Consider the following 22,818-nt stretch of genomic DNA (forward strand, 5'->3'; position numbering starts at 1 on the left):
TTAAATGTGATTGAAAAAGTCCATCGACAGATGACTGGATAAAGAAGTTATGGTATATTTATACAATGGAATACTACTCAGCCATAAAAAGGAATAAAATAATGCCAATTGCAGCAACATGGATGGACCTAGAGATTGTTATTCTAAGTGAAGTAAGTCAGAAGGGGAAAGAAAAATACCATATAATGTCACTCATATGCAGAATCTAAAAAAGAAAAAAAAAGAGGACATTAATGAACTCATCTACAAAACAGAAACAGATTCGCAGACATAGTGAACAATCTTATGCTTACTGGGGAAAGGAGGTGGGAAGGGATAAATTTGGGAGTTTGAGATTTGCAAATGTTAGCCACTATATACAAAAATACATTAAAAAACAAATTTCTTCAGGGAACTATACTCAATGTCTTGTAATAACCTTTAATGAAGAAGAATGTGAAAACAAATATATGTATGTATACGCATGACTGGGACATTGTGCTGTACACCAGAAGTGGACACACTGTAACTGACTGTATTTCAATTAAAAAAATAAATGTGATTGAAAACAATTTGGAAGAATAGGGTGAAATCTTGTTATGTGATGGTTACTTTCAGGTCTAGAATAAAAAGGTGGCTCAAGGTTGTGAAAGGCGACCACAGATCCTTACAATTTTTTTCTCTTAGAATTGTGCCTGCTCATAGAAACGTGAGTTTCAGATGTAGGGAGAGGCAGAGTGGAAAATATCACACAGCAATAGATGAAAGCTATTCGAGGTGAAATTACACTTCCTAAATGACAAATTCAACAATCAACAAAAGTAGGTTGTTTTGTTTTGTTTTGTTTTGTTTTGTTTTTAGGACCTGGGATCTGGTTTCAGCCAGGATCTGCATCCTTTTCCAATGGCCAGAGGATGGAAGGAACTTCTAAAACGGATGTGTGGGATTGGTGACTGCATCGCAATCAGATAACAAAGGGTTCTGGGTTTTTTGTTTGTTTGTTTGTTTGTTTTGACATTGCATACATCTAGGGTGTGGGGTTCCTCCTGCAGTGCACGGGGATAGCTCGGGGGGCACTGGGGCTCATGGGGTTATTATAATAGCCACCGACTATACAAAGTGCGTGCTGAGGCCACACAGGTAGGGGCCAGGCACATGAAATCCTGAGGCTGTGAACAGGATTCTCTCTGCTCTCCCATCATTCAAATGCCATGTCTTTCAAAAGCTGGGTTTTATAAGGCATTTGGTAAGCCTTCCTCTCGCGTGTTATAAATTATTTACAATGTTTCCTCGTGTAACACTACCTCCTTAAGACTCTCCAGTCTCCTTCACTTGCTCTGTATTCAAGTTTCATGCTCTGTATTCACCCACTCAGGTCAGACGTAGGCGTTGTCGGCGTCTTGAAATGTTATTTCAGCAAAAATGAGATAACGAATGTTTAACGACCCAAAACGAGCCTTAACATTGTAAATAAAACAATAGGTTAAAATGATACAATGTGTTTTTAAATAAACGGGTGCTCTGCAAAATCCGATATGCATGTCGCATGGCATCGGAGTGTGAGTACCAGGTGGCTGAGGTTACGTTTCCATGGAAAGAATTAAAAATTTTAAAGCTATCAGTTTTCTCAAAGTGATGGTGACATTTTTTTTTTTTTAGATTTTTCAAAATCCGTCTAGGGGGCTTTTTTTTTTTTTTTTCTCTCTACTAAACAGGGATAATAGAGAATAGGTGATTCACATTCAAGAGCGAAATGACCGGGTTGCAAACCCTGATTATTTCATTTCCTGAATGCAACTTTGACGGATTCTTTCACTCATCTGTACTTGCGTCCCCATCAGTCAAATGAAAATATGGACACTAGGAGGGTGGTATAAAGATGACATGACTTCATACATCTAACTGACTTAGAACACTGCATTTTGATTACTGTTCGAAAGGTTTAAAATTCAGGTACAGATATCCTTCGAAGAGACAGTGGGTTCAGCTTCAGACGACCGCAATGAAGTGAGTATCACAGCAAAGCAAGTCACGTGAATTACTTGGTGTCCCAGTGCGTGTAACTGTAGTCTACTGCAGTAGCATTGCAACTAAAAGCACGATGTATATACATTAAATTTAAGCTATTGCTAAAAAAAATGCTAGCCCTCATCTGAGCCTTCAGCACGTCCCAGCAGTGACGCCAGAGGTCACTCATCACAGATACCGTGAGAACTATGATCATCATAAAAGAGTTTGAAATATTCTGAGAATGAGCAAAATGTGACCTGGAGACACGAAGCGGGTAAATGTTGTTGGAAAAACAACGCAAACAGACTTGCCCGACACGGTGTTGCCACAAACCCTCTATTTGTGCAGGAGAACAAGGTACACCTGTAAACGGTCTTTAAATGGTTGACCCAACACTTAAAAACAAAACAAAAAAAACTCTAAGCACTTGTTCTAAGAGTTTCTCTGCAAGCAGTGCATATCCTCATCCAATGTTACATATTTTTGCCGTCATTATCATTCGAGAAAAGTAATTTCAGTGTTACCTACACAGTAGCTAAAATCATCCCTAAAACCCAATAATATGGAAAGCCCGAAGATATTTGCTTGAAAGCTGTGTTAATAAATTAATAATGATAATAATGATAATAATATTGGACTGACCTTATCAGTGAAGCACAATGATGCTTATATTTGAAACGAGGCACCATCTGAACTCCTGGTTTTTTTAGGGGACATTTTTTAGGGTTGTGTTTTGGGGTTCCTGAAATGCACCTCCCCACTTGCCTCCTATATCCAGCTCTGTTCTGTGTTGGTCTTCGGGGTGAGGGGTTTAGAATAATTTTCCTCTGGAGCTTTTTCGCAGCGGAGAGCACTGGACATTTTTCTCAGCTTCCAGGAGCTCCCATGTGCTCACGGTCACTTTGCGGGAAGGTAGATAGTAAAAGACCTTCCTCCCTATACCCATTTCTTTAGCAGAAAAACCTTCACGTTTACTCCCTTAGCAGAACCTAGTTTGTTGTTTTGTTTTGTTTTGTTTTGTTTTTTCTTTTCCTCTCTAATCAGGCACCCCAGAAGGCAGGAGGTGATGAATATGTTTGGAGGAAGTTCTGAGAAAGAAAGAAAGAGAGAAAGAAAGAGAGAAAGAAAGAGAGAAAGAAAGAGAGAAAGAAAGAGAGAAAGAAAGAGAGAAAGAAAGAGAGAAAGAAAGAGAGAAAGAAGAAAGAAAGAAAGAAAGAAAGAAAGAAAGAAAGAAAGAAAGAGAAGGAAAGAAAGAACAATTCTGCCATGTGACTGCTAGGAACTAGCCTGATAATGGCTAAGCGGGGTGGACACTCACTGCATAAAAATAATTCAAGATAACATCCGATGAAGGCCGTCCTTCAAACAGCTTGGGATAAGGAATAAGGCAGGTCTGCAGTCCCTCAAAACGATTCCACACTCTCTTCACTTCCATGGTTTACTTGCCCACAGCAACTCCAGCCGTGCCCTGCTGCCCTCACTTCCTGGCTAAAAGTTACTGACGTTGAATTATCCCGAGAGCCACCCATCCAGAACAACGTCTTGCTCTGTTCAGCCCTCCTAAAGCCACCCAGTTTAACCCCAAAGTCTTGGCTACTCCGTCTGAACTCCTCACCCAGAGGGCTCACCGTTCTTGCCTGTAAATTACTAAACTCCACCAAGATGTGCTTGCTTATCTCTGATGGTTGCACTTTATGGGTTCTGAAACATGCAGCTGTAAAACTTGTTTCTCCTTTCCTCTCCCTTCGTCTCTCGATGGATTGATCTATCATTTTTTTTCTATCTATCTATCCATCCATCTTTCCATCCATCCATCCATCCTGCATCCATCTATCCATCCATCCATCCATTCAATCTACCTATCGATCGATCCATCCATCCATCCATCCATCCTATCTATTTATCTATCTATCTATCCATCCTATCTACCTATTTACCTAATCCGTCTCTCTGTCCATCCATCTAATCTATCTATCTATCTATCTATCTATCTATCTATCTATCTATCTATCTATCATCTATCTATCCATCTTTCCATGCATCATCCATCCATCCAATCTGTCTGTCTATGTATGTATGTATCCATCCATCCACCAATCCATCTTGTCTGTCTGTACGTCTATCTATCTATCTTTTTGAATTTATTCCCTCACTCCTATCTCTGTCCCCACCACTGCTGAAAAGATGATAGGAATTAATTTCTCAAGCAGATCACTCTACCTGCCTTCTCAGCTGCTTTCACTGCACCCAGCCCCTCGACCCCACTTCACATCATCCCCACATCTGCTTCTGGAGTGAAGGCTCTGGAATCTGGCTCCCCAAAACCGTGAAGGGGAAGGTGGGAACCAGCAAGGTGGGCACCACTGTGCAGACTCCCTCCCACAGCGCGCCTGCCGTGGCAGCGTCTGCCCTGTAGCCCAGGGTCCCGCGCGTTCTTGGAACAGCAACACTCGAGAAGGATGGGTCGCAACCACAAACGTGCTCACACCGCTTTTGTGCCACGTTTCAGCGCCCGCTGCTTGAATTCAGGACAAGCATTGACTTGAGGCATTTTATCCTCAGATGCTGTTCCCCTCATTCCTCACACTGTTTCCTAGTGACACCTTCTATTTTTCAGCCAGGACACACACACACACGCACACAAAAGTCTCGGTCCCCCCAACTTCCTAGGTCTTCTCACTTCAAAGGTGTGGAGTTCTGCCCTCCCCCAAGCATCCACCACCAGTGATTCGTCAGCATGGATCCCCGCCACATACTTGGAGAAACATGGGGTGGGGTAGCATCCTGCAGAGCGCTGCCCCCTCCTGGCGGGTGAGGTTAAAGGGGTGTGTCTACTCCTACGGCACTGGGGGGGGGGCCCCCTCTCCAGCACCTACTGCTGCTTCCCTGGCTGTAATGCCTACTTGCACCTGGGGTTCTGGTCTGGAAAGAGGTTCCTCCTCTTTCATTTCTAACAGCAGCTCCACGACTTGGTTAACATTCTCATGACTGAACGCACGAGTGTGTACAATCTTCTCAGTCCTTGCGTTATTCAGAAAGGCCAAGAATACATAAAAGAGTGAAAAAAACAGTGACCCACTTCCCTCTACCTAAAATTGAGCCAATTTTAAATCCATGAAAATGGCATTTTCATTAAATAGATATATCTATTTATATACTTATGAGATGTTACTTACATATTTAGTTATTTAAATATCTACATATATATGTAATACACATTTTGTATGCGATACCATGTATGCATGAGAATATATAATAGATAACAATGTTATAAATACATACATATGTGTAATATGTTTATAAATAAATATACAAAATATATATTACATAGTAGATCACATATATGGTATATTATCTATATATTATTTTATATATAAATGTATATAAATGTTTCACATGGTGAGATAAAAATAGTGTATTATATATTCACATTATCTATATAATTATAAATTCTTGTACTTTATAAATATATTTGAACATCTATTATAATAAAATTATGAATATATAACATATATTTATTAATCTTTATTATTTATATGTAATGTGTATTCTTTATATAGATAGATAGATTATATATATATCCTGTGTGCCTCACATTCAGAAAATGACCTGACTCCAACATGTAAAAAAAATTCAGAGTTCAAATACAGCAGACAGTCACAGTATTGGCTGCTTCCTTTTATCTGACCATTAGCTCATATTGTCATGGCATCCCTGAACTTGAGTTAGACATTTTCACTGCACCCCTTGTGGGCAAAGAGCTTGGGTCCTGAACACGCTATCTTCCTCTGAATCTCAGTTCTGCTGCTACCCAGACACCAGACACTTCTGATTCTCAAACTTGTTCAGTTTTAAAACAGAAACCACACAGGTGCCTGCCCCTTGGGGCTGCTGTGAATGTTCTGTGAGATTAGGAAGGACCAGATGCAGGCGAGGACTGGACAGATTAGCCCTCCACGGCACGGCACTAATTCTCCGCCTCTCGAGTCTTACTCAAATAAATGCCTTGCTGTCGAAGATCTACCCAGATAAGGCTCTCTGTTGGAAAGCCGTAAGGCACGAAAACAAACGCAACTCATAACCCAGCAACAACAACAAAAAAAAGCATTTGTAGGAGCAATAAACTTAAGGGTTCCATTTTAGGGAACGTCCCCTTGTCACGAATTATACCACGAAAGACACCCTTCTCCCAGGTCAGGCCGGTTGAACATCCCTAACAGTGGCACAAAAACGGTTCACCAGGACACACCATGAGAAACAGATCCATCACCCACTGCATTTCCCCTTCAACACCTACATCAAGGCATCGTTTAGCTTTTAAAACCAAAGAGACGTCTGCAAAACGAAACACAAAGAAAGAAAATCGGCCACCTCCAAAATAAAGAATGGACGCGTAATTATTTGCACAAAGCATTAGAAAATACTGTGATATTTTATTATTAAAAATGCTGCTGAAAAGTTTATACATATGTGTCCAGCCATATATATCTTCTATCATTACTTAAGGCAAAATCAAAAACAAAATCGCAAAATAATAATCCAAGAAACCATTAAACCCTGCGTGCCTGTGAAGGTCAAGAAAAAAAGCCTAGGAAAGATTTTTTTTTGTTTTTTAAACTTATTTTTTTCTCATTTTTTTCCTCTTTTTTTTTTTTTAATAGATAGCAAGTATATTTTATTCTCATAGAACTCTATGAAGATTCTATAACTTCTTTCCATGTAGAAATAAGATACCATTTAAGGTGTATTAAATTGCTTTTTATCACAATCATCTGTGAAAGCTAAAGTTATTCACTTAACAAGAACTCTTTTTTTTTTCCTTATCCAAATGTCACAAGCCTGATACATTACTGTGCATATTGCTAGCAGAAGACAATTGGAAATACTAAACAAATACTAGAATTCACATTACAAACATACCAGACCCACACGGGTGCCAAGCATGACTTCCTTTGCAGTTCCATGAGAGCCTGTTTGTCGTAGCTCAGCTGGGGTAATGCAGAGCTTGCGGAAATGGCCTGACAAGAGCTTTAAAAAAAGGGTGAGCAGAAGTCTTACCCGTGACACCGCTAGCTGCAGGAAAAGAAACTGTTGCGTCGCTGTGTGCGAAGTTGGGGCCGTCATGTTTCACCTATGTACAGACAGAGAACCACTCTCCAACTTAAACCAAGATGAGCAACAGAATTGACTGTGTGCATTTGCAAGAACTGTCTTTTCCTAAGGGGCATTTTTCAAACACTCCGATAGATTCTGCTACGGTTTTAGGTTACGGGTTCATGAATCCAAGATCGAACAAAGGGACAAGGAAGTTGGACCATTTTTGTGGAGAATGCCCACCCTGGAAATTTAAGACTGGGTTCTTATGATCCACACCCTCACGCCCAGAGACATTATCTTCAAATATCTTTGGATACCTCCTGGTGTTGCAAAAATTTTTCAAAGACAAAATATAAAGGGACTATCATTATAATTTTCCCTTCCACTTTAGGACACTTTCAAAATAGTCCTTAAGGAAAATTAAAAGGACAATGAGAAATTGACAAAGTGTCAGAGGGACAGACAGATCTCTAGTCCCCATCTCACCAATTTTGAGTGGGCAAATATTTCCGTGTGTCGTCTTGACAGTGAAGCTGTCCCTAGCTCCCCGGGAAACCGATGCAAAGCACTTTTCACGTTCTGTCCTTCTGGTCTGTTTTCTGTCTGTCCTACGTATGGATCGGTGACTGACACACAAACCCACAAAAGGTAATAGTTTCAGACAAGCATATGTTTATCCCATAAATGATAGAAAGAATTAAAAAAAAACCCAAAAAACAAAAACTTCTGCTTACTGATAAATAACGGCACTTCCTGCTTCAACAGAAAGGAAAGACACATGCCTTCCTTCAGTCTGATTAGCTAAACTGAGCAGGTCCTTCAGCTGCCAAACCCTCCTGCAGCTGCCGGGGAGGACAGAGCTGCATTGACGCAACAGAGCGTGGCACCACCAAACACAAGGTTTCTTTCGCTTTTTTTGGCAGGACCCTGGAGCGGGAAGAAGCAACTCTTCCTAAACCGATTCAAAGAACCAGAACCACAGAACGAGATTTGTATTCTGGGTTTTTTGTTTGTTTGTTTGTTTTTTTCCTGCTGTCACTCTGGATGTGCGTGTTTCTGATTCAACAAGCTTTAAATACGTTCCACGTAGGGGATCCACCTTGGGGTTGCAACTTCATGAAGCCTTAACACACACACACACACACACACAGACAAAATAAAAGTTTTCCTGAAAAAAAAAAAAAAACCACAACGGTCTCCTAAGAACGCCGTAGCATGCATTTGTTCGGCCCGTGAGGGGAGACGGCCCAGTGGCACAGACGGTCTGGGTCCGCTGTGGGAAAGCCACCTTCTCCTACGAATGAAACGCAGCAGAAAACCCCACGTCTTTTTTTTTGAGCACAAGTAATTAAGAAGAAAAATCCTCCTTTGTCCTGGAGGAAACAGAGGCGATATGACTAATGTGTATATATATATATATATTTATGTACATACAGACCACAATGGAAAGCACAAGCTTGCTAACAGCTCTTTCAAAGTGAAAAACACCGATAAAAGCTTTTTGTGTGTTTGTTTGTTTGTTTTCTTCCTCTGTGTGTGTGGGTTTGTTTAAACTCACAGCTATATACATTTTTTTTTTAAATTTTTACAAAGTTTCTTAAATATAGTTCAGGCTGGCAAACCAACTCTTTGCACAGAACTCTATGTATGTAAGTGCATAGTCAGTTCCTTTATTTTAATAATAAAATTCTACTTTTCCTTCTCTCTCGATTACAGCTCCGTATGCTGGGTAAAAGCCCACAGACTCTTTCTTCGCTTAAGTAGAGCCATTCGTTCTATGGCACGTAAAGAACTTTTATTTATTTGTTTTTCGATTGTAATTAAAAAAAAAAAAAAACAAAAACAAAACCCAAAACCGAAACAGTGTGTCCTTGGCTGAGTTCCAGAAGTGTCAGCTTCTACGGTCACATTGGAAAGATCCACGTCCTTGAAATGGTGATGTCGTAGTCACACTAACGTTTGCTGGAGTGGCGGCGATCTTAAAGCAGTATTGTAACAGCAATGTATACGTTTCACATTTTGTAGGGTCAGTAGTTGATCTCGTTGTACTGGGATATGTGGATGGGGAGGGTTTTTGCAAGGACATGAGATGCCCTTTTGCCTTTTTTTTTTTTTGTCCTAAGCCAGTGGCATGAAACACATTCTTTGCTGGGACATGTTGCTACCCTCTTTCCTTCTCTCTTCGATGTTGTTGAGGGGGGGAGCCCGGGGCGGAGGGGAAGGAGACGGCAAAGCTATACTCTAGTGGTCGAATGTCCGTGGGGTAAATTTGTACTGTTTTGCCCTCCACTGAAGGTGTTGAACGTGTGCAAAGGCTGCATCCCCGTCAGGGTGTTGGGAATCATGGTGATGGTGTTTGGTGTCATCAGTGGGATGTCATCCGGGGACCTGCGCAGCGTGAGGGTGTAGTCCGGCGGGCAGGTGAGCCTCAGCGTGTCGTGAGCCTGCAGGGACTCGCACTCGTGGTCATGCTCCAGCTGCTTCATCTGCAGGGACATGATCTCCTCGTTCTGGATGTGGGCGATGTCGTTCGTCGTGTTCCTCTGGGGACTGTTGCGCCTGTGCGTCTCGTGGCGCCTCTTGTCCTTCTTGTAGTAGAGCGCCGCGAAGGCCAAGATGTTGAGGAAAAGCAAGGACGCCCCCACGGCGATGGTGACGCTCAGTTCAGTGGAATAATCCCGTTTGGTTTCGATGAGGACGGTTGTGTCCTCGGGCCCCGTTTTGTGAGGGTCCTTGGAGTGCTTGGGGTTGTTGGCGGGCGTGATCGCTGGGCGTTTGGTCGTGGGCCATATCTTGGCAGGGGACCGCCGAGTTCCATAGGGGAAGGACGTCATGTCCGGAGGAGGAACCTTTGTGGTTGTGGAGACGTACTGGAATATCTCATTCAAGTTATGCAAGTGTGGCACGAGTTCCAACCAGAAGGCCACTTTCGTGGCTCGGTAGTGGTCCCTCACTCTGGGTTTCAGGCCGATATGCAGATACAGCTGGTCTTTGGGGTTATACTTGGACCAGGCCACTTCCTCAAAGCGATTGGGTTTTGTGTGAATGAACTTGGTGTCCTGAGGAACAGGCTGATTGGGGTCACTGGGGACAGAAGGGAGAAAGAGAAAGAGAAAGGTCACACTCTTTCACATTTCGCAAGTAAATTTTAATAACGTAATATGAAATCACAATCCGTTCCTTTCACACGTTTACCGATATGCACAAAGGGGTGACGAGCTACAAATACATTGTTTTCATCCCAGCGTAGCTACCATTTTGTCATTTCTTTAAAGTCTCCTCTTATCTTTATTTAAAAAAATAACTCCTGATGGCAACATTGCAGCATTTTCATAACATTGCTATATATATATTTTTTTTTAATGCATCAAATTATCTTCCACCATAAAGAAGGAAAATAAATTGTGTCTTGGAAAATTTTCAGGATTTCAATTTTAACTCCTTTTGAGTCATAAATCTCATCCGGGGGTGATATGCCCACAACGGGGCATCTGGAAATGTCTGGAGATGTTTTTGTTTATTATAGATGAAGGGTGGTGCTAAGAATGGTAGAGTCCAGGGTCCATGCTAAATGTTCTCCAGTGCACAGGACAGCCCCCACTGCACAGCAAAGAAGTATCTGGTCACACATGTCAACAGCACTGGGTTTGAGCAATTCTGATGTAGAGGCTATGGTTCAAAATCTGAGCATTCTCTTTCTTGCTTGGGAATATGTTCTTTGGTAAATAAACAGATATTATGGCTAATAACAACTAAACTACATGTTAAAAATCAAATAAAAACTGGCTTTTGTAATGACTAAATGTTAACCAGTGGAAATAGGCATCACTTGTTTGTATTCTTAAAACGCCTGTATACTTGAAAACCTTTTGAAGACTGAATCTCATAAAGATCAATCCACAGTCTATTAATTGAAGAGGTTTGCTAAGGTAGTGCTTTCCAATAGGCTGAAGTTACGGTCGTTAGAAGAACCACAAAAGAGGCAAGAAATCGAGGGTTTTTATAGATGTCAAGTGTGCTTGGCACGTAAGAATTTCTCCTGATTTACATAAGTGGGCACAGGCAGGGTGAGAACCATCAAAATTGGATATTCTCCATAAAACATGGTACTTGAAACATCTTTGTCTCCAACTCTTTTAAGATAACAAACCACCTCCCCAAAGATACCATATTCTCATTTCTTCTTCTTTTTTTTTTTTTTTTTTAGGCTTGGTAACATGAGGCGTAAGAGAGAGTTCATTGTAAGGTTTCTTTGTTTTGGAAAATTTCAGATTGTGCATGATAAAATGTCACTGAGTGGACAGCACTAAACCCTGAGACATGATGTGCAGACTCGGCTTGCTCAGATTTATTGCTCTGGATGCTCTAACTTCCACCTTGCAGGTAACAACTTCTTGGCAGCATGTTTATGAACCTGCCTCCAGCCACTGCCTGTTTGCTCATATGCCAGATGGCTGGGGGACCGGGAGGTCCTACCGGAAGACCTTAAGTCTACAGACGTCCCCAGACATTGTACAGGAGGCAAACAGCATCCTTGACCAACAGGTGTAACATCTGCTTACAGGAAGGACTTTAGCCCTCAGTCTGAGGCTGTCAGAATCATCTCTGTACCCTGGGCTCTGTACCTCTCCTTGACAGCTGTGAAATCTTGAGCAAATTCTTAAGCCTTTCTTAGTCTAATCTTCGTCATCTATAAAATGGGTAAGAATCATGCGATTAGAAGTAAGTGATGGATTTCAAAACTGTAGAATGGATAAACAAGATTATACTGTACAGCACAGGGAAATATACACAAGATCTTACGGTAGCTCACAGAGAAAAAATGTGACAATGAATATATGTATGTTCATGTATAATTGAAAAATTGTGCTCTACACTGGAATTTGACACAACATTGTAAAATGATTATAAATCAATAAAAATGTTTAAAAAAAAGAAAAGAAGTAAGTGATGAAGCTTAAATAATAACGGACAATATTCCTGGCATGTAGTAAGAGCTCAATAAATGGTATTCCTTTCTGCAATGCACAAATTAGAACGCTTAAAAATGGCTAGGGATTGAGGTATGACTGGAAAATTGTCCTGTACACCAGAAATTGACACAACGTTGTAAACTGACTGTAACTCAACTAAGGAAAATAAATTAATTTTAAAAAATGGCTAGGATTTCAAAATGTAGAATAGATAAACAAGATTGTACTGTGTAGCACAGGGAAGTATATACAGGATCTTGTGGTGGCTCACAGCGAAAGAGAATGTGACAATGAATGTATGTATGTGCATGTATAACTGAAACATTGTGCTCTACACTGGAATTTGACACAACATTGTAAAATGACTATAACTCAGTAAAAAAAGTTAAAATACATAAAAATTAAAAAATAAAAAAATGGCTAGGGAGAGAGGACTACAAATAATATATTGTTTATAGCCACAGTATATGCCGAATGCTATATACGTTATATAGTATATACTGTAAAATGTGTACTATATACCAGGATATGTTTTACTATATATAGTATATGCTGCATAATAATACACCATATACCACAGTACATACAGTACACTGTACACTATATATAATCTATGCTTCATAACAATATACTACATGCCACAGTATATACAGTGCACTATATACTATACATGGTCTATGCTGCCTGACAACATACTGCATACCACAGTGTATCAGGTACACTGTATACTACACATGGTCTATGTTGCATAATAATATACTGTATGCCACAGAATATATGGTATACTATATACTATACATGGTCTATGCTGTATGACAATATACCATATACCACAGTACATACGGTACACTATATACCACACATGGTCTATTTTCCATAATAATACACAGTATACCACAGTATATATGGTACAGTATATACTACACATGGTCTATGTTGTATGACAATATATTGTATACCATAGCATATACAGTACCCTATATAATGTATATAGTATATGCTGTATATAAGTACACCATATACCACGGTATATATGGTACACTATATACTACATATGATCTACATTGCATGAAAATTTACTGTATACCACAGTATATATGGTACACTATATACCACACATGGTCTTCGTTGCATGACAATATACTGTATACCACAGTATATACGGTATACTATATACTATATATAGCATATGTGGTAAAAACGTATACTGTGTATACCATAGCATATACAGTACACTATATAATGTATATAGTATATGCTGTATACAAGTACACTGTATACCACAGTATATATGGTACACTATGTACCACACATGGTCTATGCTGCATGACAATATACTGTATGCCACAGTATATATGGTATACTATATACTATACATAGCATATGTGGTAAAAACGTATAGTGTGTATACCACAGCATGTATGGTACACTCTATACTGTGTATAGTAAATACTGTATAAAATGTTTTGCATAGTAGAGGACATACTGCATACTATAAACTGTATACGTAGAGATGGCTAGATGTGTAATATATAGATATGATGATATAGGTGGGATACCAGACAATGAAATCTTACCATGTAACCAAATACACACTGACTGCTGTGGTTTCAATAAGGAGTGGAAAAAGATTTCAAAAAGTTTTTTTTTATTGATTTATAATCATTTTACAATGTTGTGTCAAATTCCAGTGTAGAGCATAATTTTTCAGTTATACATGAACATATAAATTTTTATTCATATTAAAGATATTTTAAAATTTTACTAATATTGAAAATACTTCTAAAAATTTAAAAATATTTGAAAAAGCATATGTCCTGATGCTATGTCTTCACTTATAAACAATAATATTAATAATATACTATCTATAAATATTAAATATTTAATACTTTAAAATAATCTGCGCTTAATTTATTTTTATATTCTTATATGTTTCAGAAAAATGTTGGATTCAATACAGCACCTCATGCTTCTTTTCAGTCTTTGTCATACCTTGTTGAAAAATTCCTATTTAATTGGAAATCTGCCACAGAAAATTCCGTCGTCAATTTTTATTGTTCTAAAAGCAATGAAAGGTAGTGAGGATTCCTACTATTTTCGCAGTGATCTGATTTCACCGAATTGGGTCTTTTAAATGTGTTGACCTTTTATTAAGGAGAAGGCATCTGGGAGAGAGAGTGTCTCTTTGTGTTGGATACGAGGCTTTTTGTGATGGAATGTGGTGTACGTTTGAAAGGTAAGGAAACACATTTATGTTGTTCTCGAAGAACAGAGCACAGGATTTGGAAAATACAGATAAGTAAGTGTTAGCCTGGTACAGTCTGTCTGTTAAAGTTCTTGGAGATGCACAGATGCACAGTCAGAAGTCGTAAACCAAGACAAACTCACAGAGTTTTTAGCACAGCTCATTTTCCCTTGTCAAAGACCCCAAAGACACTAAGATCTCAGAGGACATCAGTGTCTCGTGTTTTACGCTTTCCTTTGGCGTACGGTGTGTCTCAATTCCCGTGAGTAAAATTAAAGATGATAATGATTAAACAGAATGAAACAGACACATCTTCATTCCCTAGCAAAGGCCTTAATGTATATCTGTATCCATATTTCCCAACACCTAACACACACGTTTTCACCTGGGACATCACCTTGGCAGGGGACAGGTAAATGCATTCCCGAGGCCCCATGGTTCATTCATTTGCAAGAGATACATAACACGACTTCTTTAAAAATACCTCTGCCGTACTCCTTCTGATGGTTGAAGGTTTTCCTCACCCATAGAACAACTTCCCGGTTGCTTAGAGCCGCTAGACCTCTAAGAAGAGACGTACCCATGCACCCTGAATTATGTATTCAGTCCCTCCCATGCAACAGGTAGAGATGTTCATTCACTGAGCTCAAAACACTTCTGGGCAATAAAAGTCACTTTTAAAACCAGAGTTATGCCGTGACTCTTTGTAAGTCATCTTCCCTGTCTGTTTCCTGACTTTTGAAAAGATTTAGCAAAAGCTGAATATACAGTAATTATAGGATACTAGCCAAGACATGGAAGCAGCCTACATGTCCATCAACAGATGACTGGATAAAGAAGATGTGGTATATTTATACAATGGAATACTATTCAGCCATGAAAACCAACAACATAACGCCTTTTGCAACAACATGGATGCTCCTGGAGAATGTCATTCTAAGTGAAGTAAGCCAGAAAGAGAAAGAAAAATACCATATGCGATTGCTCATATGTGGAATCTAAACAAACAAACAACAAACAAACAAGGCATAAATACAGAATAGAAATAGACTCATAGACATAGAATACAGACTTGTGGTTGCCAAGGGGGTGGGGGGTGGGAAGAGATAGACTGGGATTTCAAAATTGTAGAATAGATAAACAAGATTACACTGTATAGCACAGGGAAATATATACAAGATCTTATGGTAGCTCACAGAGAAAAAAATGTGACAATGAGTGTGTATATGTCCATGAGTGACTGAAAAATTGTGCTGAACACTGGAATTTGACACAACATTGTAAAATGATCATAAATCAATAAAAAAAGTTTAAAAAAAAGGATACTAGCAAAATCAAAAGTCAACATGGCATCTGAAAGCGACCCTACCTACAGTGGTATATTTCAACATATTGAGATATACGTTTCTTTTATCACATAATATAAGTTGGCTTATTGGCCAACTGCGCTCCCGTCTCTGAATTCAATAGCTTCTAAAGTCTTTGATCTATAATGCTTATAAACTACTGTTCACTGCCACATCTTCTGTAGAGACCGTCTTTCTGCACATTTCATCCGCCTCTCCCCACACGGAAACCAAACTGAAATGGTCCTTGATGGATGAGCACCTGATTTCTACTGCCTGCTCAGGACCAACTCCTTCCTGCCCTAGTCCCAGAGAGGTTCCATGAGACAAAGAGTTTAAAAGCTTTATAATCATTGGTAAACCTTGGAATTAGTTTAAAATTTTTCCCTGACATTACTTCTCATTTATCAAAATTCTCTAAGTAGCCTTATTTGCATCCAGCTACTTAGTATTTTGGCCTTCATTGCTCTTTTGCAGCACCATTTTGGTTTCGTCTGCTCAGCTGGATCATTGAAACAGTCTCCTAGTGACAAAAGCATCTTCCTTTGTTCGCCTTCCCTCCTTCTTTCTTTCCTTCTTTCTTTTCTTCCCTTCCTTCCCTTCCTTCCCTTCCTTCTTCCCCTTCATGCCTACCACATGCAGCATCCTCACATTACTTTTCTGTGCTCAAAAAAAAAAAAAACCCAAAATTATTTGGCATACCAGATATATATTTAAGCCCAGACGTAATGTTGGAACTCTAAGCTTTGGGTTGTACGAAAAGAAGCCTCAGGGCGCACGCTTCCCTAGCAACATGTCTGGACAATCAGGACCATCAGGGTGCTGTTCACGAGGTGAAGCAGATTTGAATTTCCACCCAGGGGGCACGGAAAATTATGTTCTGTCGCAACGTCATCCTCTCCTCCCAGCCAGATGTCGTGATACACGTATGCAAGATCGTCTTACAACCAGCCTCCCCTCTCCCTAGTGCTTCCAGGGAGCAGTTGAAGGCACTCAAACGCATTCCATCATACTCTGTGGGTCACTGCCTGAGAATGTGTTCTGGAGAACAGAGTCAAGCATCTCACTTCACTCAGTGACATCAGAGACGGTTTATCCTCTGCTGTTCCCTCCCTGGCACCATATTGCCTCACTCTCCTCAGCTGGGGCACCTTAGCAGCCCTCGTAGGGACAAAGAAATCCTCCCCGACACAGGGCTGATCATGTTTAAAATAAATAGCTTGCAACCATCATCAGCTCAATCTGCTTCCTTGTTTCACTGGATGCCACTGAAATCTGACCTTCCACTCACCGACATTTGAAGTTGCCCTTTGCAACGTATGTTAGAGGGGAAGGGCTGGGTAACTTCCTTGAAGGATGACTTGAGTCATTGCAACGACCTTTCTGATGAGCGGAGAAAACGCACTGCGTTATACCCCTGACAGCGATCCCAGCTAGGCTCCACATGGAGCGTGGAAACAAAAATAGCTCCTGCTTGGACCAAGTCCAGGTTCTTCAGTCTGACATCCAAGGTCCTCCCATCAGGGATATCCTGAGATCTCCACCTGAAGTTTTGACTCCGGTTCAGATGACAGCTATACTTCCAAGTCAGTCCTGTTCCTTTCCCATCTGCACTAGTTACTTCAGCATCTTTACGAAATCCTGAAGTATCCTGAACACGTACCCCTGATGGCCACGTGAGTATACTGGGCCAGTGCTTAAGCCCAGGTTATCTTATATCTCCATGTCTAAGTTCCCGCAATGAGGGGTGTGAACCACAGGCAGTAGCAAAGAGATTTTAGGAAACAGAGTTATGGCATTAAAAAGCATTCAACATTGTCAACATTTTCAGTCCTCGCTTAGTCTCCGATAGGTCCTGGGAAATGTATCCATTTAATGCTAGCACCTCTGAACCATCTCATGACATTCGTTGATTTCCTGTATCTTTTTCTTTCTCTTGTTTTAAATGATGGGAGAGGCTAGGTCTCGGAGCCTTTGGCAGGAAGAACAGCTAATGAGAATTTAATGGCTTTATTTGGATTGCACAGTTTTTTTCCCCCCCCTCAATGGTTCAGTTACATTCATGATGAATGATCCCAGTTTTCCATTTAAGGAAAGCATATAAAGTTGATTTCCAAAACGCACAAGAGAAAAAGAAAGTAGGTGGCTTTAAGCAAAGTGCAGCAACGATGTTGTGTTTTGATGTTAGGGAAGGAAGTTTGGATGGGAATGTGCTGAATGGACATGGCCCTTGTTTGGGGGTATGCCCGTGGGGGTCTTTTTTTAAAAAAATTTTTTGATCTTTTTGTGGGGAGGGGTAATTAGGGTTACTTATTTACTTTTGATGGAGGTACTGGGGATTGAACCCAGGACCTTGTGCATGCTAAGCATGCGCTCTACCACTGAGCTACACCCTCCTCCCCCATGGGGGTCTTTTTGCTTGAAGAGAATGCAAAGATTTGCAATGGCAGTTCTATGACACACTGGGCACTGGTCCCACCTTTAAAAGAGGTTATGGGTTGAACTGTTTCTCCCTCAAATTAAGATACGCCGAAGTCCCAATCTCCTAGGACCTCATGGCGTGATCTTACTGGACATAGGGTCATTGGAGATGCAGTCGGTCAAGTTGAGATGAGGTCACACTGCAGTAGGAAAGACTCCTACAGCAATGTGATTGGTGTCCTTATAAGAAGGTGGCCATACAAGGACAGAGATGTGCTGGGAGACCTCCATGAGAGGACAGACGCACAGCTCGGAGAGCTGCCCCTGCAGATCGGGCGAAGCCAAGCACTGCCAGCAAGCCACCAGAAGTTAGGCAGCAGCGGGGAAACATTCCCCTACAGGTTTTAGAGGGAATTCACCTCTACCAACACCTTCATTTCAAACTTCTAGCCTCCAGAAACGGAGAAAGAATTCGTTTCTGTTGTGTTAAGCCGTGTTGTTTTTGATGCTTAGTTACAGTAATGCTAGGAATCTAATAAACCAGGGTACTCAGAAATACTTGCCGTCGCGACCTCGATCACCTTGTCAGAGAAAGAACCTGTGGTGCAAGACAAGCATCTCTCCCGAACGGTGCACGTTCTCCGTCTCCCGCTGCCTTTCTCAGGTAAAACTTGCCAAATCTGACCGTTTTAAATGGTATCCATGCAACAAGCCACGCTTTTCCTAAGATTGCAAAGCTGTGAAACCACTTCCCACCAAGGACTACTGGGAATCGTTGAAAAGAATGATACGTGCTAACCCCCGAAACATGCCCTGTATCCCCACATCCCCACAGCGGAGCCACACAAGGCTGGAGGAACTGCAGGGCCACCGCGGTGTGCGAGCCTGGTTCCACGACCCAGCCGCCTACAGAAAGATTTACCATCGCTTCCCGGAGCCCGGGCATCTTCATTTTCAATTCAGTACAAGAAGTTCAAGGTTAATGACAGAAGCACACGCAGGTAGAACAGAATGATACCTCATTAGTTTCCACCATTAGGTTATGAGACATGAGGAAATGAAAAGGATGCTCTGATATTTGGAGCTCTTTAAGATTTTGGGAAGCCTTTTCTCTTACTGTTTGCAGAGAATCTGTGCTGTACAATATCAGTGGACCCTGTTGTATGCATAACTCTTGTATATTTTGTACCACATTCAGCCAAAGAGCTTTCTATACATGTATAGGTATACATAAATATATTCCCATGTATAAAATTTACATTTATTAATGAAATAAATTTGCAGAAATAGCTATATCTAAATGAAATAAACATATTTGTAAATATGTTTGTATATGAAATAAATCTCATAACTATAGAGAAATGCTTTATATATATTTTATATATACACACATACATAGGATTTCTCTATAGTTATGAGAACATGAGTTCTGTGCATACACATATACAGTGTATATATTATACACACAGATAGTATTTCTCTATATTTATTATGAGATTTATTTCATTTCTTGGCTGTGCAGTAAACACAATTTGCCACATAGCACATACATTTTGATAACCCTATTACTTACCAAATGAGACAGGGTCCTATTTAGATTTGAAACTCTGGGATCAACTTTCAGTAGAACAGTGAAACAGATCTGAATCCTACCCCCAGATGGTAGGAAGCAGTCTTTAATATGCATCTAGCACCTTAGTAAAAATCTGGTTTGACAGAAAACAACTTAGGGCTAAGGGGGAAAAAATGAGGTCTCTCTAGACCTGGAGGGAAAAAGACTGTTCTTGTTATTGTGTGTGCAGGTGTGTGCATGTGTGCGTGTGGCTCTGTACTGTGATCTAGCCAGCCGTGCACACAACACTTACATGGAAGAACCAGACGTGCTAGGAGGTGGGCAATAATCTGATGAGGAGAAGAACATACCCGGTTTTGGCGAAGTTCGTCCAGTAGGTCATGACCACCGCACTCAGCATGACGTCGTTCTTGGAGAAGTTGCAGCTGAAGAGCTCCGTAGGGCCAATCATGGGGATCCCGAAGACATAGGGCACTTCGTCGCCGTGGGCTGAGTCCGCCCAGCTGGGCTTCATTTCGCTTTGGCAGTGGTGGTAGAAGGCGTAGAAATAGGTGGGAGAGCCATACTGGGCGTGCAGGTCCGCGGTGGCCACGGCGGGGGCCACCCACTGGTGGTCTGTAAACAGAGCCACCAGGGTTTTCCTCCGTGTCTCAGGGTTTTCCTTATCTGCCCAGTCCGTGTACATGAACTTGATGGTTTCCCGCAACGTGTCTTTCCCCTCGGGGTAGCCGTAAAGGTTGTCCACAAAGTTGGACACCGAGAAGTCAAAGTCGTTGGGGGTCACGCCGTCTTCGTTGTCCACGATGCCGTCCACGAACTTCAGTCCTTCCCCCTGGTTGACACCCAGCATGATGTCGTAGTTCAGGAACTCCCCCTGTTCCATCAGGATCTGAGGGTCGTCCGGGATGACATCCCCGTCGATCACGGGGCCGAAGGAGATGTGGTACGTGGCCGGGGTGATGGTCTGCTGAATGAGCTCTTTGTATTTCTTGTTCCGAAGGCATTCCACCATGTCCGTGGTATCTAGCATGTTGCAGCCGACTTTATCTGCCAATATCCGAGTGTACTTGGCAGGCTGATAGTTGACCGCCCAGCTGGACAGGGCGGTCCCGCTCTGGATGATGGCCTTCTGGAACAGACCTGCAGGTGCAAAATTGTGGACATGCAAATGAAAAGCCGAAAGAGAGAAAAGCAGCTTTGACTCAGCAAAGAAGGCTCTGATTGTCCCTCGGGCATGTGAATTTCTCGATACAGGAGCATTCAGCCTTCAGCACCTCTTTCTGTCATTTTCGTCTCATTCTCCCTCTCCGCCCCCCACTGGACACCGGTTTTATGGGATGTTCTTACACTACACACACACGCGCACACACAGAGTTTTAAAAAATGAAACAGCATTTATAGTTTAGCTGAGGAGGTAAAAACATGCGATTGCTTTATCTTTCCTCGATTTAGTGTGATGTTAGCATCTCCATCCTCAGATGTTATAAATAAAACATCTCAGGGCAATCACATCCCCCATTCCCTAAAAATATGCTTCACAGCCATAAGAGGTCAAAAGCCATTTTGTCTCCCTGGCAAAACCAGGTGCCACTTTCTGATGAGGAAAAAATTAATCACTGAAATCACTTTAGAATATAAAATCCAGAATTTATTTTTTATTTCCACCCTCTCTGTTTTGAAGGTATTAAAATGTGCAATTAAAATAAACTAAATTAGCTATTCCTAAAGAAGTCATCATTTGAATGTCCCACTGAAACATTTTTTTTTTAATTAACTTCAACATTGCATCTGCTCAAAGCCCAAGACTTTTGTACAATTTATTTTGCCACATTTTAAACATGTCTCTTTGGTGAGAAAGGTGAAAACTCTGGGGCCGTTTTAGGAGTAAAAATTTAGGAGTAAAATTCTGCGTAGCTTAAAATTTTTCTGTCAGATCAGTCTAGTAGATGGATGTCTGGAAGTAAATAAAAGTCAGATTTTAACTACCCCGGGACAAGACATGATGGCTAGAAAATTGTAGCATCCTCTTCCTTGTCTCTTCCCACCACTTCCTTGAACTCAAGCTTCGGTGCCTCCCGAGTAGCTGGGAGAACCAAGCAGTGAGCTGGAAGTCCAGAAGTTCATGCCCTGTCGACTTCAAGCAATCAAGGATGAAGAGAACTCGACTGCCATCAGGAAGACGTGATTCTAACGAGCAGAGGATTGCCCAAAGGTACACCCGAGATCGAGACTTTACATTCACCTGGCTATGCCCACCACATCATCAAACTCATGTGGGGGCCAATTTCTCAGTGTTTCGGATTCTGCTGGAAACACGCAAGTATTGACCTGTGCGTCTGGCTCTAAAGACGACTGTTTCAAAGCAGCTGAAGGAAACAATGTCAGTATTTGATCTATTGAAGACCTTCATAAAATAAAACAATCAGAATTAGAAACATGCTGCTAGAAGTTACATATTTTTTTTCTCTCTCTCTCTCTCTAACAACAATTGGCCATGATGGAGGTAGCAGTGTATGTGTGTGTGTGTGTATATATATGCTTGTTAGGGAAGGAATATAACTTGTGATAAAATTCAAAAAATTAAAGGAAAAAAATCACCTACAATTCATACTAGAAGAGTTACCTTAATAGTTTAGTATCATTCTTTCCTTGGTTCTCTTTCTCCTATGGGTCTGAGTCATGTAACAGTGGCCAGTATCTGCACATTATACTGATTTCATAATTAAGGAACTCCCCGTTTCCTCAGGATCGGAGAGTCGTCTGGAATAGCATCCCTGTCCATGAAAGGACCAGAGGGAATGTGGTACCCGGCCAGGGTGATGGTCTGCCGGGTAAACTGTTTACACTCTGTCTCCCAGGCTCACGCGTACCTTAAGCACAATTCTTAAAATTAACTGTTGTTCCTTTGAGTAAATGCACGTGCCTCTTATAACGGTCTTGTCTTTTTTAGCCTTTTAGCTTTTCATTTCCTTCTTTGCTATGAGAATGCTGCGGTGAACGTCTCCATGAAAACATCTTTTTTTCCCCATGTGTATGTTGACTCCATTAACCTCTGTTGCTCGAAGTGCCATTCCTAAGGCCAACGGTCTGGACTATGTTTGCAATTCTTGATTCTATTGCTAGGTTGCTTTGCAAGAACTTCTCTTTAGAAATGAATTCATATGCAAGGCATTG

At 41.0% G+C, this 22,818-nt stretch overlaps 1 protein-coding gene across 3 annotated transcripts in view; it reads right to left on the bottom strand.

Annotated features, from left to right (window-relative positions):
• Positions 1 to 6,402: 6,402 nt before the first annotated feature.
• Positions 6,403 to 22,818, bottom strand: part of NLGN4X (neuroligin 4 X-linked) — a 270,570-nt gene continuing 254,154 nt past the window's right edge. For 2 of the 3 annotated variants that reach the window (XM_032475307.1, XM_032475310.1), the window contains 2 exons: positions 19,995 to 20,784; positions 6,403 to 10,170 (listed from right to left, as the gene is read on the bottom strand). In XM_032475307.1, coding sequence (XP_032331198.1) covers positions 9,321 to 10,170; positions 19,995 to 20,784 — 1,640 coding nt within the window. In that variant the 3' untranslated portion in view covers positions 6,403 to 9,320. The remainder of the gene's footprint in view (positions 10,171 to 19,994; positions 20,785 to 22,818) is intronic. The other variant, XM_032475308.1, reaches the window with a different exon arrangement.

This window comes from Camelus ferus, chromosome X (assembly GCF_009834535.1).
Source record: "Camelus ferus isolate YT-003-E chromosome X, BCGSAC_Cfer_1.0, whole genome shotgun sequence".
In the NCBI taxonomy this organism is placed as follows: domain Eukaryota; kingdom Metazoa; phylum Chordata; class Mammalia; order Artiodactyla; family Camelidae; genus Camelus; species Camelus ferus.